A 27231-nucleotide genomic window follows, 5' to 3' on the forward strand; every position below is an offset into this window, starting at 1 on the left:
GCCTTCCCGGTAGCAGCCTTGGAGCGTGTATTCGCACCGCTCTTAGCGGTGCCACGAGGCATAGTAAACGGTCGAAGTGGAGACCTAGAAGAGGAGCGCACAGACTGCTGCTCGAGGCTGTAACTGTGAAGTGAGCCCCTGCCGCGCTCGCGCGGCCAAGGCGATGGTTTTCGACTTTGAGAATGAAAGTTTGTGACGAACACTTTTTCATTCTGATTGGTCGGTAAGCCGAACCTAAGTGGTGGAGGAGGTAACGGGGTACGTAGTCCTAAGTGTACCCTGGTTACATAAAGTATGACACGTCATACTTCAAGATATTTGGTACAAGGTACCAAGGTCGTCCAAAGCCAACCATTGGTTGGTGACATTGCATTTATATAGGTGACTTATAGTTTGTTTAAAACCCAAGCTTTATCTACCTATAAATAAACTCAGTTTACATTCTACCTTAAATAGGTCACTTCGCTCTCTTTTGATAAAGAGAGGACCTGTGAACTGCCGTTCACTGAGAGTTTGTAAACTCTCGGAAGCTAACTTCCTCTAGCGCAAGGTGCTGTGTGACCCCGTCACAAGAGCTATGAAAATAAAGATTGATTAAATATTGCTCGATTAAAACTAACACTAGAGGCGGTAATATTTCTCAAATTGAACTGGGACGTGTCGATCGCAATTGAGTACGCGAAGAGTTCAAAATGGGGAGACCAGGTAGATGATAGAATGGAATAGAGCGCCAAAATATTGACAATCACCACACCTGTAAAATTTGCAATTATTGATTTTCCTGTAGTTGCGGTCGTACTTTTAAATAGATACCCAACAGAGCTTTTAATCTTTGAGAATGAGCTTCACAACCAGTGGTTGTGGAGCTGATGATCGATAACATTGCAACACTTACTAAAGCATACATCCGTTTAAGCGGGCGCCATAAACTGTACAGAATTTTTTCGCCGGCGGGATGGTGGGGTTTGTCGCTAGGACTGCGAAAATTGACCCCTTTGTAGGAGCGCCGCCCATGATCTCCACGTCCACCTAAAGCGTTTTGAATTCGGCAACAAAATTTGGGATCGAGATGAAGCGGGAGGGGGGGGGGGTAATCCTACTAACCCATCCAAATCTGAGTCAGACACAAACGTCGTAAATTCAATAACCGGGGAGGAGCAAAATAAAACGCCGCTAAAATTGTTGCTTTTCGCCAAAAGTAACATCATTTACCGGCTAAGAAGATATCAACACACCCAAGTTGGGTAATATCTATCTCTCTTTTCTTCATCGTGATCACCGCAACCCGTTCGCTCCTTGCCCAAGCTTTTTAGACATCTATGCATTTGTATTCAGCCGCGGAGATGTCTTCCAATACGTCTCAAAAGCCTGAAGAAACCAATGAGGTTTCTCAACTACCATTTCTCCGTTCTTTATGGCATTTTGTAGCTTAGCTGGCGTATACCCTATGTCCTCCAGCTTAACAAACGAGGCCGCGATATTATCCACAAGGATGTCGTAGCGTTTTACTTTCTCCACATTCGATTGTCCCTTGGTCAACTTGGTGAGTGCTTTCTCAACATCGTCAAGGCTCTCGACAATATTGGCTAGCCACTGCGGTAATGACAAAGCTCTCGCCTCGTCTTGTGAGTCTTGATTTCATCCTCGGTACCAACGGTGTCGCTTTTTCTTAAACGCCGCTGGGCACGCTGATTAGTAACACTCGTTGCCTTGTGGTCGGTTGGACTGCTCTTGGAGAGCATGGCAAGGCCAACAGCTTCGGCAGTAAAAGCACCACACTGGGTGGCAAGAACGGAGGCTACAACAGCCAGCAGGATACTGCGCAGCTGCATATGAGGTCACAAATAGCGCTAATGTGCGTTGAAGGAGAAATTGGAAAGTGACCCGGTATGTTCTCGTTATGGTGGCAAGTATTTGGCAATACACTAGGCGCAAACAAAGCGTACAGTGTATCCCGCGAGTTAGATAGAGTTGCATGGTCTGCTAGAATAAGGCCTCTCACTTGTACTGTAGTATACCAGCACCTGGTATTTAAGAGCTTATTACTTATATAAACTTTGTACTTAAGTATCGCTCAGTACCATCGCTATACCAGCACCTGATATTTAAAGCTATTTAAGTATACATAAATTTTGTACTTAAGTATTCCTCAACTCTAATCATATGATTTGACTGCATATTCAGCGCCTCCGGACAGTTTATATTTTCCACTGTCACAAGTTTATCCAAATAATTCACTTTGCTTCATTACCCTCCACGCGTCTGCCATTAAAACGTCAACTTACTTGATGCACTACAAAGAGATGTCAGTGCTACTCGTCCGACCTTGGGTACCATTGTGGACTAAATCGGTACATGTACATCGGTCTTAGGGAATTAGTGGTGGCGCAACGACGTGCTGTGCAATATAGCCAGTTACGATATCTAATCTATCGTGCGGCGCACATGTATTAATATGTGATACCAGGAGATCACGTTAAATAGTCAGCAATTTGGCACAGCGTTGCATCATCATCAGTAGCAGCGACATCATTATGGCAAAGTCCTGCATCAGCTGTCCCGTACCCGGGAATGTAGGTGTCGTGCCAGGCGCTGGCGGGCAGGCTTTTGTGCCAAGGAATCTCGGCGAGGATCAACGAGCTGCGACGGTGGGCGGCTGGTTCCCGTTGACCCCGCAAGCTCCCACTCACTTCGCACATGAGACCGGTGAAGTTATGGTGTGATTGTATTCGAACGCTACGATGGAGTACAGGAACGGTGTGTGAGTTCCCTCCTATCGTCCTACGTGGCTGGGGACAAGGCCGGATGCGCAAGGTGGACCGCGTCTCGGACCTTCCTGTCACCGCACGAGGACGGATGGCATGGGGAAGGACTCTTTTGATCAAGATAAACTGAAGCGGTGTCGTGTATAGGAATGCGAGTTGGCGGTAGGCCCTCGTTAGTCTCAGTCTTACATTTACTACCTCTTGCCTAAGCTGAGTGAGAGAAAGAAACAAGAAGCTTTTTGATATATTAAGTTATCCTGTGCTACCGTTCCTGCCAGTACTCGAGACAGTACTCCCTGAACAGCCACGGACTACCCGACCCTAGAGGTGGTGTACGACACTTAATGGAGAAGCAGGGTAGTCTGCTTGCTGGAGAAGGTCTCGTTTGAGTGAAGACTCGCAGAAGAGCGTCTACTACTACTACTTCGACGCAGAAACATTGGGGCTGAGATGTCTTCCGCGCAAGGCCCTAACGAAGACGTCTACGACGAGTCTGGAGAGGAAGGAATGGTCGCTGGACCGCAGGAGATCCTAACTGATCCCTCCCGACCGAGTTTGACTACTACCGAAGGTATTGGGGCCGTGCACGCTATGGTACAACGTGCCGGTGCCCGAGTACGTGGTCAGAGTGGCCCGGATGCGGGTACTGGAAGGACTGAGGAAGGCTCGGTCCCGAGAGACACTTCGACGAGCGTTCCCGCGGCGCCTCAAGACTCGAACCCTGACACGTTCGTGGCGTTCCCGCCCGGATCTACCGACTCGACCGAAGGCTGGCTTAACGCGTGTAGATGGCTCCAATCTATGGCGCATCCTGAAGTGGCGGCGAACCTCCCTGGTGCTTCGCAGCAGCCCTCGCAGCCTTGAAACACTGGAAACACGGGAAATGTACCCCCGAACGGCGGGCAAGTGACCCCTTCCCCTGCGAGAGTCCGGATGGCGATACCGTCCTATCAAGGGTACACTATCCAGAGTCCGGTGACAGTGGGACTAGGAACTGATCCCTTCCTCACGTCGGACGCGACGCAGAGAAGCACTCCCGTGACCGTCGCCCTAAGTTCGTGGGTGAGTGGGCCCGGAGCTGCTAGCTGGAACGCCCAGGCTCTTAGCAGAGGAGTAGGCGTGGGATTTCCCCCGGTGGTAACTCAAGCGTCCCAAGTGTCTCCAGGAGTTCCAGCGCAAGGGGCGCCTGCCGTCTCTTTCGCGACCGTTCCGCCTTACCAATGTCCGGGGCCGGTAAACACTCCCCCGACGACAAGTGGATTCGGTCCAACTGTTTAACCCTCTGCTGCTGGAGTTGGTCCGTCTGGAGGATATGGGACCGCTGTGCCTGATTACTCGTCGACGAACTTTGGAGGAGCTCCATGGAGCGGCCCTAACGGAAGTTATGGCAGTAACTACGCCTCTGGGTACAGTCATCCCGCGCCGTCGGCTGCAGTGGTGCCTTTCGGGATGCCTACTAACATCCGGAACGCTATCCGCATGATTCAGCCGTTCTACTCTGATGGAGCGTCGGTCGAGAAGGCGAAGACGTTCTGGGACTCTTTTGAGCGTGCTACTGTGGGTCTGGAGGAATCCATTCGTCTAAGTGCTTTCCGCGAGTGCCTGAAGGTCAAGACTGGTGAGGATTGGTGGACGTACTCTCGTATCAGCTCTTTTGACACTCTCCGAACCCGGTTCCATAACCAGTTTATCTGCCAGACCCCGTTGCAGCTGATCGAGAAGCTCCAGAACACTAAGCGTCCGCGAGGAATGTCCGCTGAAGTGTGGGGCGACATGATCTCGTAATGACGCTCAGTGTTACGACGAGCAAATACGCTATCAGTACTTCCTATCGGGACTACAAAACAAGCAGTGGAGAGCTGCTCTCGACGGGAGTATGATTGACTCTATCCGTGGTGCTGTAACTCAGTTACTGTTCAAGAACATGCATCTCCCTTCCGACAACGACGAGGAGATCGAGAACACTTCGACGATTCGCACCGAGAACGCTGCTTTGGAACGGATGATGAACATGATGCAACAGACCCAGAATTTGCTAGTGCAGCAACAGCAACAGAAGCAACAGTTGCTGGAACGTCCTCTGGCTGCTGCTTACCCGGCTCCTGTCATGAATGTGGCTGCTGCTTACTCTCCTCCTGCTCAGCGTGTTCCGATACCTCAGGCTCAGCCGGCCGCGACCACTCCTACTACCCCGTCCCGTGGCGTTCGTCATGGCCCGGACTTGTACACTCAAGACGGTCAGATTGTGTGTGGTAGGTGTCACGTTCTTGGATGTAACCGGCTCAGCAGTCGCCGAGGTAGGGCGACTTGCACCAACTGTAAGGATTTGGGTCATGTCAGCGTCGAGTGTGAACATCCTCCCACGAACAGTTATCGGAACAACCCGCCGAGGAACGGTCGTAAGTGCTTCTTGTGTGACGAACCTGGTCACTTGCTTTCGGACTGTCCTTTGAAGGCGTCTCTGAAGACTCTTGGAACGGCTACTCCTCAAGCGTCTACACCAGTCCAAGGACAAGCGCCCCGACAGCAGTGATGGGGGCGAGAGGGAGGGGAAGGGAGTGTCGCTCCTTCCTCTTGTCAATGGAACGACACAAGTAGGAACACTTCGAACTCCTTGGAGGAGTCGACCGTTAGGTATGAAGTGCGTCCTATGCTGGGTGGAGTAAAACCCACCGTGTTGGATAAGTGTGAATCGCCTGAAGAAAGAGAGTGTGTAACTGGAAAAGTGGAGAAAGGAATACCTAATGACCTTTGGAGCCCTCGAGCCCGTACGAGACGGTGCGTCTATGGTCCCCGGAGCAAGCCAAGAGTGGAGTGTGGAACGAGAGAGTGCAGTACAAGAGAGTGCAGAAGAAGAAGACAGTAACAGTAACGAGATGAGTGGCCGACGCAACGAGAGAACAATAACTGAGGAACCGTGTTACCTGCGAGAGATAAAACTACAACCTGAGAACGCAGTGGGACGAGGAGTCCCAATAGTGAAGGGTAACTACGAATATTTGTGGAGTCGAGTGTGAGTAAGCTCGCTAACATCATTAACGACCCGAGGAGTCACTGGGTCGGAGCGGACACAGTCAAGAAGAGAGAGAAGTGTTCGTTCAAACCCAACTGGAAGAGCCTATAGTCGCTGAGGAGGGCATTCCAGCCGGTGGCGTTGAACTAGAAAGAACGGACTCGGAGACTAGCCTGGATGATAACACTAGCCCGGAGATGGACGCTAAAGAGATCGCAACCGCTGTCGAAGGACACGAGATAACGCCTTCGTACGCGCGAGTGTTCTCGAAGGCGGAACTGGATGCCCTACAAGAAGGAAAGGACGTTGGAGCAGCTGACGAGAAGGAGGAATACGACAAAAAGCTCGAATATAGACTGTTTCCCCTGGACGAGGTCGAGCTGAAACGAAGACAAGATGAGAACGCTGAACGGTCTAGGGAACTGTCTCTAGCCGAGCTCAGTACTCTTGCATTCCTGAGGAGAAACTGGAGCGGACTCGTGAGTCTTCACCCGGACGGTTGTCTACCCCTGAATACTGGTTAGAGTGGTATCGCAAGACGCTGGTCTCGACGGGTGCGGCCAAGCGTGCCAACCGTAATTTCAAAGAAGAACCTCCGGATCATGTCGGTTCAGTAGTGGCGACCGCGTCGGATGGCCGAGACGAGGGTGGGGGAACCGATCCCGAAGTGTTTCCCCTCAAGACGATTAAGGTGGAAACCGTTCACTTTCCTGAATCGAGTGGGTCAACCCCTGCAGAGGAACCGGAAGTCGTGGACCTTACCGTGATCGAGGCCAATATCGCCTTAGACTTCAACCGACAACCGGGTAATTCCTCTAGTGCTTCCGCGGAGGACCACGATGCTCGCATCGCTGACGGAATAGTGCCTGAACGGTGGCGTGCTCTAATCTGGCAGACTGTTTATTATTTCGTGAAGATTGAAGAAATTCAGAAAGGATCGCTGTGCCCCGGTTGCCATACTGAAAAGTTGAGGACCGAGAGACTGATGGAAGAGGGAAGCGTTCCTATATGGAAGCAGGACCTTGAGACCAGGACTCGGGACACTCTCAAGCGTTTCCTTGATCCGTCTGCAGTCGAGCTAGAAAATCTGCTGGTGCGGAGAATCATGGAGCTATATCGGAAGGAAGGAGACAAACAGCGCGTGAAGATCACAGAGCGGAGGTCCCCTTGCCGCAAATGTCGTCCGAAAGAACCTGACCCTGTGAAGAAACCCCTCGCGAAACGGGTTAGTTTTGACTGTTCTTCTCTTTTCAGCCGACGCTCTGAAGCTATTGGGTCACGCTGCTCGTCGGGAGACTCGAAAAATGGTTTGTACGGCTACGTGAACGTTGTGGCCGACCGACCCGCTCCGAAGAGAAATCCCGGACTCCGAGAAGTGCCTATCTCTATACAGGACACCTCGACCGAAGATGACGACTTAGTGGTCCCGAACGGCAAGCGTGTGATTGGATCTGTTGGCGGAGTAGAAGCGTTATCGTGGGGTTTCATAGAAGACACTCCTGCTGAACTGTAAATCGACTCTGGAGCAGTAGCGTGTCTGGTGCACAGCCGCGTATAAGCTCGCCTAGGCCTAAGTCACGCTCCAAGGATGCCCTATGTTGGAAGCCTGAAGGGAGTGTCCGGATCCGTTATTTCCATCAGAGGTGTCATTGACCTGCCGGTGACGCTAGGATCCGTCGAAAGAAGAATTCCGTTCGCGGTCGTCGATACTCTACACGTGGATGCTATCCTAGGGACTAACGCTCTACGGGATTTCAGGGCCGTGGTAGATCTGGACGCTACCACAATGACGCTGAAGGACACTGGAGAGGTGTTCTTGATCGGTTCTCCTCGCGTCGAAGAGTGCTACATGTCTCGAATCCCTTCTAATGTTCGTGTCTACCGTGGAGCGCAAGCTCTTGTGGTCGCTGACGTCCAGGGTGAGGTCGAAGACGGTACGACCGTTCTCGTCGAGGGTCTCGCGACTCTGGATGATACTGTCAAGATCGCTCACTCACTGTGTACCGTCTGTAAGGGTCGAGTGATTGTAGAGGTGTGCAACCCTACTGGAGAAGACGTGATTATTAAAAAGGGAACGCTGTTGGCCTCTTTAACGGTAGTCCCGGAGTCGGCCTTCCCGCTGGGAGCTTCAACTATCAAGCGCGGTATGAAGCGTCTGGCAAAGTCGATCCCTCCGCTACCGCAGCCACCCAAGTACGCTATCCCCAGAGAGCCTGCTGACTGGATCCATTCTGTCGAAGGTGCCGCGGACGCGAGGCCTGGGAACACTGAAACGCCTCCGCCTAACCCGGACCGTGACCCCGAGGAAGAGTTGGAAGTCGACTTGGAGAGCTCTAAGCTCGGAGACGAGCAGAGAGAACTGTTCCGCGAAGTTTTGCAACCGTTCAAGGACATGTTTGTTGGGACCTCTATGCGTCCTGGCCGTACTGATTTGCTGGAATTCTCGATCGACACGGGCGACCACGCGCCGATTAAACAACCTCCTTACCGAGTGTCCAAGGCCGAGGGCGACGTCATGGAATCCGAGATCCAAGAATACTTGAGTCAGAACCTCATACGACCGTCTACCAGTCCGTGGGCCAGCCCACTTCTGATGATTCGCAAGCCTGATGGAGGGATACGGTTCTGTATTGACTACCGAAGGTTGAACGCTGTCACCATCAAGGACTGTTACCCCATGCCCCTTATAGACGATATCCTGGACGTTTTGGGGAACGCCAAACTGTTCTCAACTATGGATATTGCCTCTGGATATTGGAACGCCCCTATGGCTGCTGATAGTGTGGAGAAACAGCTTTTACTTGTAAGTACGGTTTGTTCGAATGGCTGGTGATGCCCTTCGGCCTGTGCAATGCTGGTCCGGCCTTCGAGCGCCTGATGGAGACGGTTCTGGTGGATCTCAAGTGGAGAACATGTCTGGTGTACCTCGATGACTGTGTAGTTTTCAGCGAAGACTTTCCTACTCACTTAGTACGGCCAAAGCAAGTACTGGAACGATTCCGATCAGCTGGATTCAAGCTCAAGATGAAGAAGTGCAAGTGGGCCCGGGACCAAGTGGCGTTCCTGGGACACATCGTCACTCCTTCGGGCATCCGGCCCAACCCTGAAAAGGTGAAGTCAGTGATGAACGTCCAGAGACCTCACGATCTGCATACGGTTCGAGCGTTCCTGGGCCTGACGAGCTACTTCAGACGCTACATTGCTGGGTACGCTGCGATTTCGGCTCCGGTCGAACGCTTGAAGATGAAGGGGGCTCAATTCGTCTGGACCGAAGTCTGAGAATCAGCATTCCTACAACTGAAACGCAAACTGGTGGAGCCTCCTATCCTAGTGTATCCTGACTTCTCGAAACGCTTCCAGCTGTATGTGGACTCCTCGAAGCTAGCAGTTGGAGCGTGCTTGATGCGGACTGTCGATGGGCGAGAGCGAGTGGTGGCGTACGCTTCCAAGTTGCTAGTAGGATCAGAGAAGAACTGGATTCGCAAGGAGGACGGCACCTCGGAGATTGAATGCTGGGGAATTGTCTGGGCCACTCGAAAATTCCGCTGCTATTTGGACCGGTGTGAATTCGACCTGTATACTGATCACAAGGCGTTGACCTGGGTTTTCAATGAGACCAACCGTACTAGTAACGCTAAGCTGGCAAGGTGGGCGATGGAGCTGTCTCAACTGCGTTTCAAGGTGTTCCACAAGCCTGGGACTTCCATGGGTCACGTGGACGGTCTATCTCGGCTTCACTCTCAAACGATCAGTGTTATCTCGATGTCGGATCTGCTTAACGATGCGAACGACGCTCAGCAGGGTTCAGTCGAAGTCGGGGAGTCTTCGACTCACGGTGTAGACCCCGTCGTGGTGGAGTCCGGTACCGATAACGCTGCGAGTGCTGACCCTATCGCGCCTGCGGAGGAGGAAGTCGAGCCCGAGGAACAGCTCTTGGTGTCCCCAGTCGATGTTTTCGGACTTCAGCAGACTCGATTCTTAGAGGAACAGAAGAGAACGCCTTGGATCTAGGCGATGATCGCGTTCCTGAACGACGGAGCTCTCGCCTTGAATCCCCAGCTACGGACGAAGGTCTTACTGATGGCTTCTAACTACACTGTGAAGAACGGTGTTTTGATGCGTCGAGTACATCTGAAGGCTCGAGCTGGACCCGCGTCCAACTTCGAAGTGCCCGTGATCCCGCTACCATTCATCTCAACCGTTCTTCTCCACTGTCATAAGGATGTGTTATCGGCACACGTGGGAGTTACCAAGACGATGGATCGAGTCCGTAAGCATGCCTATTGGCACGGTTGGAAGAAGGATGTAGCTGAGTACGTTTGGGAGTGTACTGTCTGTGGAAGTGGTAAAGGTTATCGACCGTGGAAGAATGGTCTCATGCAGAAGATGCCTGTGCAAGAGTTATCCGGACCGTTCTCCTTGTTGGTCGTCGATGCTGTAGGCCTCTTGGTGGCTACTCCTAGAGGTAACAAGTTTATTCTGGTCTTCGCGGACTACTTCACTAGGTGGGTGGAGGCGTTCCCGGTGGCTCGACTTGATACGGTGACGTTCGTGGAAGTGATGGTGAAAGAAGTGATCTCCCGCCATGGTGTTCCTGAGCGGCTGCTCAGTGACCAAGGTTCCAACTTTATCTCGGGATTGGCTCGCTCCTTCTACGAGACTCTTGGAATCAAGAAACTGTTCGGCGCTGCCTATCATCCTCAGACGCAAGGACTGGTAGGGCGTTTCAATGGTACGCTCTTGGGAATGTTACGAATGTACGTCAACGAGTCGCAGACCGACTGGGATTTGTACTTGCCGCGGGTACTGTTTGCTTACCATACTTCCTATCATGAGGCGTTGAGGGATTCGCCCTTTTTCAGTCTCTATGGTAGAGACCCAGTATTGCCTCTGGACCTAGCGTTCCTCAATACGAACAACGAGTGGAAGAGCAATGAGGTCGCTAGCTATCGTCGGAAACTGTTCTTGTCTTTCCGTGACACTAGACGCATGGTAGAATGCCAACTCCTGAAGGCTCAAGGTCGGCACGAACAACGGTAGGGCAGTCAAGTGTCAGTGAAGTTCGCAGAAGGCGACCCGGTGTGGGTGTACCAGTATTTCAGGGCTCGGCGTGGCGAACGGACGACCAAAAAGTTAGCCTTCTCGTGGCATGGCCCCTATCGTGTGGTGGGAACAGTGGGTGAAAACGCTTATCGTATAGCCATTCCTACCCATCCGAACCGAGTGGTGACCATCAATGTCAACCGCTTGAAGCGTTTCCGTGGACGCTGGAGTAGACCGTTTTCGTCTGAAGTGCCGGAGGGAGTACTGTCCAACCCCAGCTTGGATGACGACGGTCCTTTGACCGAAAATGATCTCCCTTCCACTAGTTACGTGGAAAGACTGCTCATTGGTGGTGAGGAGACGGCTTTGACAGGTGTACCTTGCCCAGTGATCGACATCATTGCGAGACGCAAGAAGAATCGAGAGGAACAGTTCCTAGTGTTATTGGCGACTTACGAAACTTTATGGAGACCAAGAAATACTCTACTGCCTACTTACGCCGCTCTGATTAAAGCGTTCGAAGACACGAGAAGGAAGGAGGCTGGGCTTCCGGAACTTCGCCGCAGCGCGCGCCTGGAAGAAGCTAACGCCGCTGTGGATGAAGATGAACTACTCTTCTAAAGAGTAGTGGAGTGAGATTGGTCTTTCGAGCCACGGTGGACTCTAAAGTCAGTCTTGATGGGAGTGTGCAGTGAAACACTTCCTACTTTTACTTTGCATATTTTTGGATATTACGAAACGGTTTCAAGCCACATGCATTACGAAGAGAGACCAACAAGTCATCGGAAGCGAGATAAACTCTACAAGGGGCTTGTTAAAAGAAAAACAAAAAGAAAAAATAGTTATGACACGACACTGGTGAAGGAAGAGGGGACGACACTACTTCTCCTACTCGCTTCTTATTGGGTCGGTCAGGATCACTGCGGGCATGGAGAAGGAACGCTGTACAGCGTGACTACGCTGACTTCTTCGACGGTGGCGACTTAGACGACGAACGGTCCGGAGACACCGTAGCCTTCTTAGGCGAAGGTGAATGCGACTCGGCACGCTCCTCGGGACTCTCGGAAGTCTTCTTGGTGGCCGACGGAGCCTCCGCTGCTTGCTTGTCTGGCGACTCTTCGGGCTTCTTCGCCTCAGGAGGCGGAGAGAGCGAGCGGTGTGGGGAACGCTGCGGAGACGAAACCTTCTTTGTCTCTTTCGCAAATGACGAACGCGGAGCTGATCGCCGACGCGAGACTCGCGAAGTTCCCCTCTTGGACGACGACCCCGCCGGCGATGCCGAACGCTTGGGCGAATGCGTGCGCCGAGTCTTCTTGGCGGGCGAGGCCGAACGCGACCGTGACTTGGAGCGCTTCGAAGAAGCAGTCTCCGCCGCCCCCTTTTCCTTAGAAGGAGGAGACTGAGACGCCGAACGCCGTCGAGTGGCCTGCGCCGAATCCCGCTTGGTCGACGACTTGGACTGCGACGCCGGGCGCTTAGGAGAAAGCGTACGTCTCGACTTCTTCTTCTCCGGAGACGCCGATCGTGACCGAGACTGTGACGGATGGCGAGAACACTTGGGCGACAGTGTGCGTCGGGACTTCTTCTTTACTGGAGTAGGCGAACGCGATCGCTCCGAATACGAGATGCTAGCCTTGCGCTTGCCGCTTGCGCGCTTGGGGAGAGGAGGTCGCTCGGGCGTAAGTGAACGCTCGCGCGACCGCGAGCGACGCTTCCACTTGTACGAACGCCGTGGTGAACGAGAGCGTGACGTGGAACGCTTGGCCGACTTCTTCGACTTAGGAGGAGGAGAGCGTGACGTGGAACGCTTGGCCGACTTCTTCGACTTAGGAGGAGGAGAGCGTGACAAGTGCTGACGCTTGACGGGACGCTTGCCACCGGCCCCACCCGTGCGTCTTTGCCGTCAGGTCCGTCGTCCTCGTTCTCGGACTCTACTTCCTCCGATTCAGCGTCTTCTTCCTCGACCCCTGCCCAAGACGCGGTGAAGGCTCCGTTGGTACGCTCGAACGATGCGTACCCGTCCTGATCGGCTTCAGAGGAATCAAAGGGAGCGATCCTAGGTGCCTTGAGCGTTTCATCGCGGAGTTCGCGGGCTATCTTGACCTCCAACTTCTTGAGGCGTGGACAGTGAGTAAGAGCGTGCCACACTCCGTCTGAGAGATCTCCTACCCAATGAGAAGCGTGCTTGGTCTTGGACTTGACGTCGTGAAGCACCCGAGCCAAGGCGCGATCCGAGAGCTGCCTGTCTGCCTTTGCACTGTTCGGATCCAGGGCGCCAGTGTGGAATAAGAGCTCCGTCATAGTAGCAAAGCCGCCCTCGTCGATCCCGAAAGGCTTCAGAGCGCCCCGGATGCGTCGAACGTAACCTTTTTGGTCGTGCTGATATAGGCGAGTCAAACTGTCGATCACGGGGCCCCGGTACGACTTGGCATCAGGAGTGTACCGGCCTGGTTGCCCGCCCATCCACATTAAACGGCGCCGGCTCGTGCACCTCTCGAACAGTTCAAGAAAGCCGTAGTAGCCCCACGTTTCAATGCAGACACTAAGGAAGCGCACGCGGGCCACGAGAGCCAACATCTTAGCCTTACGGCGCGCGCTGGAGTTCTTGAGAGGCGCATTGAGCTGCCAGTCCCAGAAGCGGGCGCGGTTCCTGTTCCAGAAGTGCCAATGCGCTACGTGCACCAAAGGAAAATCGAAGGGACTGTACCAGAGGACGGACCCTCTCCACGGGAAAGCCAACTGGAACGGCTCCAGCCCGAGCAAAACGGCCTCTTGATAGATCTTCTCGAGATCGTGGCGCACCCGCGGGGGAGTCCTGTCGGCGAGCTCGAATGGTAAGTCGAAGGGAGGAGAAGACCGGTCCTTGCGCCCCTGCGACGACGTGCCTTGAGAGTCCTGCGTCTTCTTCTTTCTCGAGCCCGGTCTAGCGTTCTGTGGCGCAGGGAGCGAGACTCTAGCGAAGCGGCGATCCTGTGGTGGCTTTCCGCGGGCGTGCTGTCGCGAGGGCGAAGGCAGGATCATAACGGGACCAGTCAAGGCATCGCTGGCCTTACCGCTGCCCTGGATGATGGCCGCCGCTATCTCGTCCAGTATCCCTATCCCCACCGTCCTTCGTTGATGGCGAGCACGTCGCGCATCGCCAGCCAGAAACAGACATCGGCGGCGGAGTCCTGCGGTCGAGGCGCTCCTTCAGACGAGTCGGAGGACTCCTCCTCGACGACCTCACGGAGTTTCTTGTAGCGATCCTTATCGCCGAAGCCACCCATGCCGCTAGTGCTGGGAAAAGAGTCGTCGGGTGCTGGCGTCTGCGTCGCGTGGAGGCAAATTGCCGAATGAGGCGGAAAATTGGCAGACTGGTTGCCGCCTCCGTCTCTCTGGCGTTTCTCAAGAACCTCGCCGTTGGCTGTCCACTGCCCTCTCCCAGAGGTCGACTGTGACCGATTGATGGGCAGTGACCACGAAGTTGGAGGAACAGTACGCGGCGGAGTCGGACGTGTCTTCTTCTCATTTGTGAAAGTTCTTCACAAGGAATGGGGGTTCAGGCAAGCCTCGTCCTGGAATACGCGCGGTGGGAGCTATGGCCGGTATACACCAGCGTGATCGTCGTCTGGGTGTTGACGACTCCCATTAGGAGCGTCGGGTGGGTGTTCCTGACGCAGGTTTGGCGCGTTCTCTCCATGAACCTCGAAATCTGTGGAGAGTGTGCCTCTTCTTACCGACACACTCTGCAAGACCGTGAATTCCGCCAACTACGCGGCTCGGTGTACGCTTTCGCGGCGTGGAGCATTTTCTTTAACGCACCTACCTGGGTCCTTCAGGACGAGGATGCGAGATACGGTGCTGATGGGAGGATGCTCCGCAGTTGGTGGATGGCATGCAAGGTCACCTTCGCCGAGTACCTACCTAACGTGCTCGTGGACACCAAGGACTCCGCGAAGCGTTACTGGAACGCTTCATGGGGAGCCAGCCGGGCTACTCTACTTCGTTGCTATGGCGTTGGCGAGTTCGTCTGCTGGGTCGCGTTACTGTGCCTGTCGTTGCTGCTGTTCGTACCTATTAACCTCTACGACCTAGTGGAGTTCGTTCTACAAGGACCTATCGGTGTCGCCATCGGACTTATGCTGCTAGTAACGTACGACTACTGTTACCAATGGACTCGCTGGGACCTGCTAGTACCTCTTATCGTCGTAGTGACCGGTGTGATTTCGCACGCACTGCGTCTGTGCGAAGAGGATAACCCGCTGCTTTCGATGGCTCCCCAGAGTGTGGTCGGTCAAGCTTTAGCTAACACCCAGCTGAACGCTTCGAAGCGTAGGCGTGCCGAGGCTCTCTGCTTGGAACGCTTGCGGTACAAGGACGGTATCGAAGTGCTACACGACTTTCAAGCGGCGGAAGAAGATGCCCCTGCTACGGAAGCGTTCCTGGGTAACTATAATGGAACCGAGCAACCGCCGGACCATCCTATCGACCTTCGGGTGCGCCCGAAACAATGGCTCGCCTGCGCCGCCAGCATTGGCCATCCATTCGCCGAGGACGGCAAACCCCAAGTCGGGGAGTATGTCCCGTACCCGGGAATGTAGGTGTCGTGCCAGGCGCTGGCGGGCAGGCTTTTGTGCCAAGGAATCTCGGCGAGGATCAACGAGCTGCGACGGTGGGCGGCTGGTTCCCGTTGACCCCGCAAGCTCCCACTCACTTCGCACATGAGACCGGTGAAGTTATGGTGTGATTGTATTCGAACGCTACGATGGAGTACAGGAACGGTGTGTGAGTTCCCTCCTATCGTCCTACGTGGCTCGGGACAAGGCCGGATGCGCAAGGTGGACCGCGTCTCGGACCTTCCTGTCGCCGCACGAGGACGGATGTCATGGAGAAGGACTCTTTTGATCAAGATAAACTGAAGCGGTGTCGTGTATAGGAAAGCGAGTTGGCGGTAGGCCCTCGTTAGTCTCAGTCTTACATTTACTACCTCTTGCCTAAGCTGAGTGAGAGAAAGAAACAAGAAGCTTTTTGATATATTAAGTTATCTTGTGCTACCGTTCCTGTCACTACTCGAGACCGTACTCCCTGAACAGCCGCGGACTACCCGACCCTAGAGGTGGTGTACGACACAGCCTGAAAAATAGGATAACATACGAAAACCAACCATGCGACAAGGTCGCAATGACAAGGGGCGCTCTGGCTTCTGTACCATCGATGGTCCATCACATCATATCTGGATGTCTAAGTATGTTTAGGGGGGGGTAGACAATGTTTAATCTTTAATCGCACATTGGACAGGCACAGGCCTTGCTGGTATTGATGCACTGGCGCTTAAGATCTGTAATAATTGCACCTCACTGCACGTGCTCTTAATAGCCCAACTTTGAGATTGAAAGGAGCGCCCGTACAAACCAAGCACTAATTGTAGAGTAGGAGCTACTAGGGCCCTAGCGCATTGCGCAGCCCCCTTACAAAGTATCACCACCTGATGGGGCAACTATAATGCCATGAAGCTGTCATGTGAGGCGCACGATTATCTAAGTTTTTTTTACGCATTTCATTATTGATAAAAAATCTACGAATCCTGTCCCGAGGGAGCAGATATTTTGCTTACACATCCGACACGATAATGCTGTCATAATGCTTACTGGTACGATGATGTTGATGATCAGAAAAAGTAATAAAGCGTCGATTGATAGAGTTATCTCTCTTTTTCCTCTGCCATCATGTTTATTCTGTTTGCCGGGCGACTGCGATGCCAAACCTCTGAATTAGATGGGACCAGCGTGAGCAGCGTCGCTTATTAATCGGCAAATCTGCAGTCCGTGGCGGTCTTTACCATTTCCTCTCTCTAACCCCACTGCGTCGGTACTTAAAAAAACGATGCGTGTGCATCGTGATTATTGCCACCAGTCTTTATGCCACCACCGATGTCGTGTCGGCAGCCGATAACACCGGACAGATTGAATCGACTCAGTTAGATTCTTCTGTTGGCAATAGCGATAGAGCTGCGGAGCATTCACTGAGGACTCACTACAACAACGAGCAAAAAGGCTACGTCGCTGAGGATAAAGAAAGGGGGTTGGGGTCCTGGATCAAGCACAAACTTTGGCTCAGGAATGGAGAAACCCCGAAATCCGTATAGAATAAATTGGGGCTGTCTGGGTTGGGGCAGGATGCACACAAGAACGAGAACTTCAAGTCGTATCTAGCGTTTTCGGCCCTTTGGCGAGACAAGAACTAAGAGGAGCTGCACCGAAGAAATCACGCCCTACGAAAGACGCACTTCGCTTTTGGGAGGAAAAAAAGAAACGAAATAATAATGAAGTGAGCTTTTGTCCCAACCGAAACTTATATGGGAGTTGTACGTTCATGATGAGACTGTTTTCTGGATTCCGGTAGTGGATCTTGTGACGGTCACATAAGGAATCTAGCATCCCTTGCCACCAGCTATTATCAAACACGATGTGGATTCATACATGGCCATGATATTGGTCATGAGGGACCAAACGAACGCGAACATGACGTAGAAGACCGCGAGAGCACCCTGCTACTCCCACCCGTGCGGAGCAACTCCTGCGTCTCCTCTTTCTGTCGAGGAAGGAAAACCAGGAAGACCCATGAAAAGATGGTCATGCCGTACATGATCAACACCGCGTAGGTGAGGTCTGTTCGGATGGACGTGTCGTCGGCCTGGATACGAGCTGTAGTCAAGTTAAGGGGCTGATTAATCACTAGCGTCAACGCTTGTGCAAACGGAGACGACAAGTTGCCGACCATAGTAATAAGACCGTAGATGGCCCCTTCATTGCCGATACCAGACAGCTCGACAATGACAAAATTCCCGATCATCCAGCCCACACCGTACGGGAGCTGCACGGCCATCGGGATACCGAGCCAGAACCACTGGCTACGGAACACATTCCAAATTGTAAGGAAAGTCGTAATACCATCCGCGAGGATGACGAAGATACCCGTAAAGAGGATCATTGTGCGCCAGTTCCAGTGCAGACCCCACTTGGACGTAGCCATGATGCCTCCCATGAAGAGCACGTTGCTAATAATCTCACTGATAGTGTTGTTGGTCGGAGTGACGCCGACCATGTACGATTGCACTGGAGAGCTGGCAGTGTACGAGATGTTAGAGAAGACGTTCTGGAAGAACTGGTAGAAAACGACTTGGTAGACTGCACGCTTTTGAATCAGGTCCCACAACTCGGTCATGTACTTTCGGAATGGCACTCTCGTCTGCTTGTCCTCTTTAATGAGCAGCCATGAGATAGGGAGGATCGGCGCAGTGATGACAGCGACGATGGCCATTAATTGTGGGAAGTTCAGCGAGAAGTCGAACTGACCCCCGTACGCCTCACTATTGAAGCAGAAACCAACCAAAAGCTGGCCAATGATGACGAATACAGTGCGAACCGCGTAAATGGCAGACTGAATCGTGCCGCGCTTTTCAACAGGCTCCCGTTGAGCGTATTCCACCACGATACTGTCGGCGCAGACGTCAGCTAGGACGTAGCCAATAGCGGCGAAGAACATGAGCATGACGTATTTGCCAGCCTGGTTGCCCGCGTCAAAGTTGATGCGAGCCTCAATCTCCGGCGTGTAATCAGCAGGGTCGATGTCGCGGTCGGACGGTACCGTGTAGTACGGCTCACCAGCAGGAGACGCAGCCATGACGATCAGCATAATGAGACACATAGTCCAACCGATGAGCATCCAGACTTTGCGACGGTATCCGAATAGAGGCACGCAGTCCGAAAGAATGCCATAAAACACCTTGAAACTCCACGGTAGAATGACAAGTGTTGAGGCGGTGGTGACTTGGACCCCGTTGCGTTCAGGTATTGCTGTAGAAAAGGGTAGATGGTAGTGGGCAGCAGGCCGTAGTTGATACCCACTGCAGCGTATTGGAAGAGGAGACCAATACTGTCGCGACTGGTAAGGATCGGGGCTCCACCCTCACGCAGAGCACCACCCTCAAGAGAGGACGGATCCGGGGACTTGGTCTGTACGTAGCCAAGAGCCTTTTCTGGCTCATGGGCTTGCGATGGTGTGCCGCTGACAAAAGAGAGCCGAATGAGGGGCTCTGTCGGCGTCGTCATGTTCTCGGTAGCTGTGCATAGGAAGGCAATTTCAGGAATGAAAACTTGCTATCATGCTCAAAATTAATCGACATGGCACGTGGAAAGTAATGATGGTGAAGACAGCACCGCCTCGCGTTATGTTGTCACGAATTTGCTCTACGTGTATTAATACCTGAACGCAGAGTCACTGACCCAGCGTCTTTGGCTCTCGGAATGCTTTGGCTCAAGCCTTGAGCCTCAAGGTACCATGTAGCCTCCGTCAGCTCATCATTTCCCAAGGCAGTGACGATTTCTGTTCGGCGCTGATACTCGTCACCATCTATATATGTACTGAATCGGTGACGTCACAAAATCCGAGACAGGTATTAGCTACACTGTCGTGATGCATGGCTTCGACAGGAGCAGTGCAATTTCTGTAGTTGGTGACAGGATAGATGGTAGCTACTATTCAGGCGGGAACTTGCACTTGTTCAGCCGGTGTGTGTGCGTGCGGTCGAGGTATATGTGATTGGTGCAGGGACGAAGGAGATTTTTGAGCGGACAGAGAACTACAGCTCCATTGGTGGCGTATTTCTTCGGTGAAAAGTAGTATTTTTGACCCAATAACGTTTTATTATCAGAGATTAAACGTACGAAGGCACTACTCTTTGTAGTGCGTTTAACATGGTATCTGATATCATTTGGTACTTATAATACTTCGTAATGGTGAAACAGTTTGGCAGTAAACTGATAATGTATATAACAAAAGTGTAACCACCAATTATCCTTCCTGAAACATTCATTGTCTCTGACAGATCAAAGAGCCCGGAATGAGTATCCGTCGATTAAAATACTGATTAAAATGCGACAACTGAGATATTGTCTTACGTGTGATCGCCTGTTTTTACAAAGAGCAAAATCATTTTTTTAATCTTAGTAATACAGTAGTGGTGTTAGTGGGCAACTATCATGCGGACGAAAAAAGATAACTATTTGCAGGTCGATGAACTGTGCTCGCAGCTCGACGAACTGTGCTTACATAAGTTTATGTTTTTGTCATCGTCATCCCGCAACATTCTAATCCAAGCAACTTAAATTAGAAGCTCCAGAAAATGATAAGAACTAGAGTTTGATGTTTACTTGTTAAATTGATTTAGCCAAAGTTTGGTTATATGTACTCTACATGAGTTTAACCCCTTTAACGCGATGCGCTGTATAAGATGTGCTAGTAAATCCTATGGGAAGGATAATCCTCCTCTAAGTTGTATATATACAGCCCAGGAACCACTTTATACTTGATTTTTGTAAACCCGACGATTTTTTACGCATGCCGCTGTTGCAGGCCATAAAAAGCTGAAGTCAATGAGCTGCGCAGTTTCTGTCTGCTATGCGAAGAAAAAGGCGAGGGAAGAGAGTGCAGTCCATGTCCAAAAAATTTGAAAATTAGTTGTTGTAGGTCTTACAACCAAGCGCCACATCATCTAACATATATCGCTTTTTTTAGTGGTGACCGTCGAGCTTTCTTCATTTCAAAATTTGCAGATTTGGAGACCAATGTGTGCTGCGCGCGAAAAACGTCGGGCCGAGCGCATCGTCGACGGCGGTACGCCTACCTGGCGCCACATCTGGAGCCAGCTGAAGGCGAGCGGGTGGACGCACAAGACGCCCCCAGCTAGCTCAAACGAGACCTGGTGGAAATTTATTCCGCCTGGCAGAAAAGCAAACGATATCAACGCCAAGGACTACTTTTTGGGTGAAGCTCGAGTGTGCGCTCACTATGTCTCCGGTACGAGCACAACGCTGCCTTCATCTTGCTAATGTTGCGGCCACGTGACTTAGTACTGGTCTATGTTAGCTCATTCAATGGCATCAGCCGAAGCGCTGAGCTCGGCGTGCTCTGTAAAAGGTAGACGTATGCTATATGTCAATGCAGGATGATTTGGTTTGTCACGTTCCGATTGCCATTGCTTATGTTTAGCTCCTACGCCGTCGAGCACTTAGGTCGCTAAATCAACGACTCCAGTTGGTCCAAGCGTCGAGGAATTGCAGGCGACGTCGCAAGATACGACCAAATCGACCGCAGCCGAGCGTTCTGATTCCCCTCCGCGTCTGAGAGCCTCTTCGGGTCCTGTGAATGGTATGTACTCTCAACATCTCTACTTGGATTGCCTTAATTACCGTGTGTATGTCTTGTGGTGCAGATGACAGAGATGGCATTTTTAGTTCAGAAGACAAGAATGACGAGTACGAACTGGTTCCGCGGGACAGGGTGGTTCTGTCAAGCCCTGCAGCCATACTTCTATTGGGACGTCTCGGTTTGGCTCGTCGGACGAAGATGACAGTGACAATGAAGTTGTCATCGACGAGGGCGATGTTGTTATCGTCGACGACGATAACGGCGATTGCCGACTACGAGGATGGTGCGTCTTGATGTACTCTGTATATACAGCCCACGTCCTACCCTGTCTAACATGTGATATGCATTGTGTTGTATAGCCGATAGTCTCATGTGTCACGACGTGGAAGATAATCTCAACAAAATGGAGGAGAGAAGACCCTAACGACTTTGGTGACCTTGACTCTGGAGACGAGATTAATGAAAATGCTGTTTTCGACATAGATGATCTACAAGACGAGAGTTACGAAGGCGGTAGAGAGTATGGAGAAGCTGACGATGGGGAAACAGATGGTGATGATATCAACGCAGTTGAATCTGTCGCGGAGCGATACTTTACTAAGATGTTTCTCAGGGCCGGACAAGGTGCTTGCTGGGAATGTCGTCGGCGACGACCTGAAAAATCTGCGGGAGAACAGCGTAACTGGATGGTCAGAACCCGAGACTCCTGATGTGTACAAGTACTTGCAACGCCCATACGAAGCCGTCGGAGAAGAAGACAGCTACCCGGACTTGAGGAAGGAGCCTTTCGGACCTACGCCAGATGCGATAAAGTGTGGTCATTCACCGCTAGCACTATTCTTCTACTTTATACCAGTATCAATTTGGCAATATATTGCTGTGTGCGGCAACAACTACAAACATGAACAGACAGAGGCGCGTGTTGAAGTATACTTAGAGCGTCGAAAAAACGTGCAGCGTCGCCGACCGGATGCCAAGACTCCGCTACGTTCACGAGGAGATGTACGTATATCACTCATGGCAGTCCAGCCTGTTCTTCCCCATGAACTATGTGTGCTCGTGGGGCTACTTCTCGCTCGGACCGTGCAGCCAAACCGAGAAGAAATTTCTAACCACTGGAAACGGGACGATGAAGGCGCTATCGGACGTGGCAAGCTCTCTAACTTTATGACGAGAGGCCGCTTCATGGAGATTTCCCGGAATCTGCACTTCTCAAGCAACCTTGATCCACGCGCCAAGACCGATAGAGCCTGGAAGATTCGAAAAGTAGTTCATGTGCTGCAGCGCACATTTCGTCGTGGTTTTATACCTCCTGCTGAGCTTGTGTTTGATTAAGGAATGATACCATCGCGGTTGTCGCTCAACAAAACTCGCGTGTACATGAGGGATAAACCGTGTAAATGGGGCACAAAGCTGTTTATGTTGTGCTGCGCGTATTCTGCGTACTGCATCAGGTACTTGCCGAATTGTTTGGAGGTGAAAAGCTGTATACTATGCCTTACATCTATGATATTATGTGTATATTTGATCTATATTACAGGTATGAGGTCTATGTAGGCAAGAAGCAACACATTGATGACGCGACTTCGGTGGACAAGAAGTCGGGTCCTGCTGCGGTAGCTCTTAACCTGAAGGCATTATTTCCTGACGGTCAAGACGATGACTTTCGGCTCGTGGTTACGGATCGCTTCTACACTAGTGTGGTGCTAGCTGTCCAGTTACTATTGATGGGGCTCTATATCGTTGGCACGGTCATGACAAACCGAATTGGATTCGCTGCAAGTATCAGACACAAGAAGAAGGACCCGAAGGAGCGACCCAAGCATATCATACGGGGAACTTTCACTACTGTTCGATCCAAACAAGTGAAGCAAATAGCTGCTATCAAGTGGTGGGACAGCAAACCAGTTTTCTTCTTCTTGGGTACCGGGAGTGACCTTGCGCTAGAGAGGGTTGTGAGGAGACAGAAGACTGGAGGGCACCATGAAGTGGCTTGTCCTAAAGTAGTGAAGAACTACCCCAAGTTCATGGGCGGAGTTGATGTGCATGTTCAACTCCGCCTGCAACGGTATTCCGTGCAGCGTGCAGTGACTTTCCGCAAGTACTAAAAGTCGCTGTTTTTGAGACTCGTGGATCTAGCTATTGGCAATGGCTACATTGTACACCGGGCTTTTCACGCAGCAAACGGAACGCGTCATTTAACCCATGTCCAATATATCCGCAAGTTGCACCTAGTCAGCATGAATGATGAAGACATCTATGAAGGCAACACGTTCGGCGCTGGTAGGTGTGATGATCTTTTGTTGTATATACAGTCTTGACTGATGTGCATATACTGCTACTGCAGATCAATCTCCTCCTGCAGACTGCAGTACGCGTTCCGGTCAAGTGCCGACTACTTCTGATGCTGGGGTGTTGGCAGAGTGTGTCAAATTGACGAGTGGGGGAACCACTCAGGACAGCTAAAAGGTATACAACGCAGCTGCAAAGTGTGCTCCATCCTGCGGACGGACGGGAAACGCGGCGGGACTACTACATACTTCTGCGATGTATGCTTCAGCTCGCTCCCCGCTTACCTGTTCATGAAACCGAAGTATACCATGGACGGAGAGCTGCGAAGTTGCTAGGATATCTGGCACAATTTGCTCAAGAACGGCATGGACATTCCTGACAACATGCAGGGTAAAATTTGTCTGCGCAAGTCGCCCGCTAAGTGCCGCCGAACGTCATCCGAAGAGAAAGATTCAGAGTGAAAAGTGAGAGAGAGCGTTCTTTGGATAACTAGTTGAGATTCTAATGCGATGATTGCTTGTACTCTAGGAGCGTCTCTATCTATATGACCTTTAGTTTGTATGTTGGCGGTGAAGACACTTCACGTGATTGCGTCCGTACCTCAACTAATCATACTTGATTTCAGTATGGGTCCGATCTGCATTTTCTGGATCACCTTTATTGTTAAATTTTGGCAAAGCTCTCTAGATTCCAAAGGGGGTCGATCTGGTTCTGTACACGTGTCTTGAGGTGAAATGCAAGATGCTAGTGCAATGCCAGTCCTTATACAGTGCATTCGCGGTGTATATACAGCAGAACGCGCGATGTTCGTAGCTTCTACGCCGCTGGCCTATTCATTCACCACCGCGCCCAATCCTTGAGGTATACAATTTTTCTATACTAATGTATGATGTATATACAAGTTCGCGTCGCCCTCAAAATCCTTCGGGTTGAAGGGAATAAAAAAGTTGTACTGTGAACAACGTCGGCAAAAGAGTCAACAGGTATCTACATTGAGGAACCGGTATCGGCGCTACTATATCGCGCCTTGCTAGCATAGTCAAAACGATTCAGTGTATAATTTCGCTTCGAGCCAATTTTCTCCGTATTGCACATTCAAGATGAGTTGGTGTTATTTAATTTAGCTTAATTAATTGCACTGATTTTGCCTTCCGTTAAGAATGGCTGGCGGCAATTAATAATATGCTAAAAATCATCCCAAACTAAATTTTCTACATATCCCAGGGTCTCGCCAACACGCCGCTCGGGACCATTAAAATGAGTAGCATGCAGCCAGATTTAGCACAACCTTTGGGTCGTTGGTGGTTGCATACCCCCTGGTTTGACGTCAATTCGTATGCGCACACCGAGCGGTGCAAGCTCATACCGCACTGGAGAATATATCAACAACAGTGGTGAAGAACACAGCTCGTAGAATGGCTCTTGCGATGCAAACGGGACCTACAATCCTCAATCCGTATACACGAATGCGGGGGCATGAAGATCGACGCTGTTGCAGCGGGCATGATGGGCCGAAGACGATGGATAGAGCGGTCTTAATAACATCGACGTATCCATACATCCGGGGCTGAAGGCAGCTATATCTGCTCCCAAGCTGAGCGAAAACGCTTTTGTCACGCTGTTCTGCAAGGTTTAGCTATCCGGACGTAGCGGGCATGCATTTATAAAATTCATTACAGAATTTTAAGATCGTGAGAGGCGTGCAGTGCACATCTATGCCACATTAATTTACGTGCGTCGAGCATCTATTCCCAGCGGCAGAAGGAGCGCCTCGATTAACGGAATTGGTAAAGTCAACGGCGTCTCACAGGCCTATGTATGAGAAGACGAGAGTGGATGACTTTCCTTGGCACCGCAACCAGTACAATGAGCTAGATTTGCTGCGTACGGCCGTAGCTAGGTCCGTGAACACTAAGCCACCTCGTGGTTGTTCATATGTGGTGACGCTTGTCGATGGTTACTCGCACCACGCCACTGTATACTTCCTGTACGCTATGTCAAATATGCTGTCGAAGATTAAGATTTAGAAGGCAAAAATAGAGAGCGCAACAAACAAGAAGATAAGTCAATTCGCTCGGATAACAGCGGTGCGTACACAGGTCGCCGGGCAAGGCGTATGTCAGCCGCAGTAGGGCCATGCACGAGAGGCCGGCGCAGAAAAAAGCCTTGTCAAGAGTAGAAATTAAAGTCCGGTGGAGATGTCTCGCTATGTGCTCTAGGACGAGAGAATTGACAAGAATGGCAGAGGCGGTGATCATTGCCGCTTAGTACATTAGCCGTACTCCCAACTCGGTGACAATGAAAACGCGATATTGGGTACCACACCAAGTCGCATCCCAAGTACATGACGGCGTTTGGTGCTATCGGCGACGCTCACATGCCTGGTAAGAAGCTTCGCAAACTTGGTGCGAGGGTTTCTAAGTATCGATTCGTGGGCTATTGGCACGTGCTTTCGCGTATATGGACGCTTTCCCAACCGTCATCAATTTAATGGAGTTCCGCACAGGACCACATCGGTCGAGTACAGCGATGCCGCGGTGAGCTAGATATGCCAAATATCTACACGACTCTTTGAAATATTACCAGCTCCGCCATTGCTGTATCATTTTGAGATCTGCGGCTGCGCAGTACTTTAGCTGGTGCACGAGCACGTGATGTATCTTGCTTGCAGCTAGGTGTTCGAGATTAAACCCATGCAACAACGCATATACGCTATATAACGGGTACCGGGTAGGTTATTGTGACGGGGTCGCACAGCACCTTGCTAGAGGAAGTCGGCCTCCGAGAGTATAGGTGAGCGGTAGCTCACAGGTTGCATTTGCCGAAGGGAGCGAAGTGACCAGTTTACGGTGCGTTGTAAACCGAATGTATTTACAGGTAGGTTAAGCTTGAGTTAAGTAAGCCAATGGTTGGCCTCTAACAACTCTGGTACCATGTACCAGGTATCCCGAAGTGCTGATAGGGCTCCCGCGCACACACTGCGCAACGTGTCCTTGAGCGCTCAATTGACGCGCTACGTCTGGCCGTCTGTCTGCAGATGATCCACAGTGGACAGCAGCAGACGAGCTTCGAGCAAACCAACAGCGTTTTCCGTGATACTCGGGTCTCGGTCCGAGACAGGGAGACCAGGATAGCGAAACACACCATCGACGAGCAACCTCGCGGTCTGTTCGCCTGTGACTGTAACGGGTACTGGAACAAGATGTACCATCTTGCCCAGCTGACACACGAGCACCAAAATCCCGGTGTTGCCGTGTCCGTCTGCGGTAGGCCCAAAGATGAAGTCAAGACTTATCGCCTTCCAAGAGTCAGTCGGAACGGGCAGGCTCTGTAATGGAGCCGAAGCGTGCCCTGGGGGCATTACCCGCTGACCTGTTTCACATGTCTTCACGTATCGAGCGCCCCACTTGTGCACATGGGTCCACCAGAAGGTCTGAGAGACCGGCAGGAAGGTCTTCTCGCGACCCATGTGGCCGATGGAGGGCGTATCGTGTTCCTTCGCGTGGATGTTGAAATTGAATTCCTAGTCGTTGGGTACGACCACCCGTGGAAGCTCACTAGGCTTCACCCGGTAATAGAGGAGTCCGTCATTCAACTCATATCGGTGGAGCCCCCTGCTTGTACTCAACGCGAGAATTGTACTCCGCGAAGAAATGGACTGCCACCTCGCCATCCGCTGGGGGAGGTGGGGCGAAATCGTCGCCGTCCTCAAGGATGCGTGGTCTGTGTAGATCACAAAGGACACTGAGTCCAAGAGATGAGCCCGAAACTTCACAGCGGCATACTTCGCTGCCAGGAGCTCCTTGTAGTGACTAGGGTAGTTTCGCTCGGCGGCTTTGAGATGCCTGGACTGGAACGATACTGTATGACTCTCGCGTGTCCAGTTGCATCAGCCTGCAGCAATACACAACCGATTGCAATGTCGGAGGC

The 27231-nt window shown here is 51.7% G+C and overlaps 2 protein-coding genes across 2 annotated transcripts; both read right to left on the reverse strand.

Annotated features, from left to right (window-relative positions):
• Positions 1–1586: 1586 nt before the first annotated feature.
• On the reverse strand, positions 1587–1832 carry PITG_12816 (secreted RxLR effector peptide protein, putative; the record flags this gene model as incomplete). The annotated part of the gene is made up of 1 exon (XM_002900149.1): positions 1587–1832. The coding sequence occupies one exon, from the start codon at positions 1830–1832 to the stop codon at positions 1587–1589; it is 246 nt and encodes an 81-aa protein (XP_002900195.1).
• A 15398-nt stretch (positions 1833–17230) lies between these two features.
• PITG_12817 (uncharacterized protein) lies at positions 17231–18525 on the reverse strand (the record flags this gene model as incomplete). The annotated part of the gene is made up of 2 exons (XM_002900150.1): positions 17231–17347; positions 17410–18525. 2 exons carry the CDS (start codon positions 18523–18525, stop codon positions 17231–17233), a joined length of 1233 nt encoding a protein of 410 aa, XP_002900196.1.
• Between the last annotated feature and the right edge of the window lie 8706 nt (positions 18526–27231).

The sequence above is a fragment of the Phytophthora infestans genome, genomic scaffold, assembly GCF_000142945.1.
Source record: "Phytophthora infestans T30-4 supercont1.27 genomic scaffold, whole genome shotgun sequence".
Lineage (NCBI taxonomy): Eukaryota > Oomycota > Peronosporomycetes > Peronosporales > Peronosporaceae > Phytophthora > Phytophthora infestans.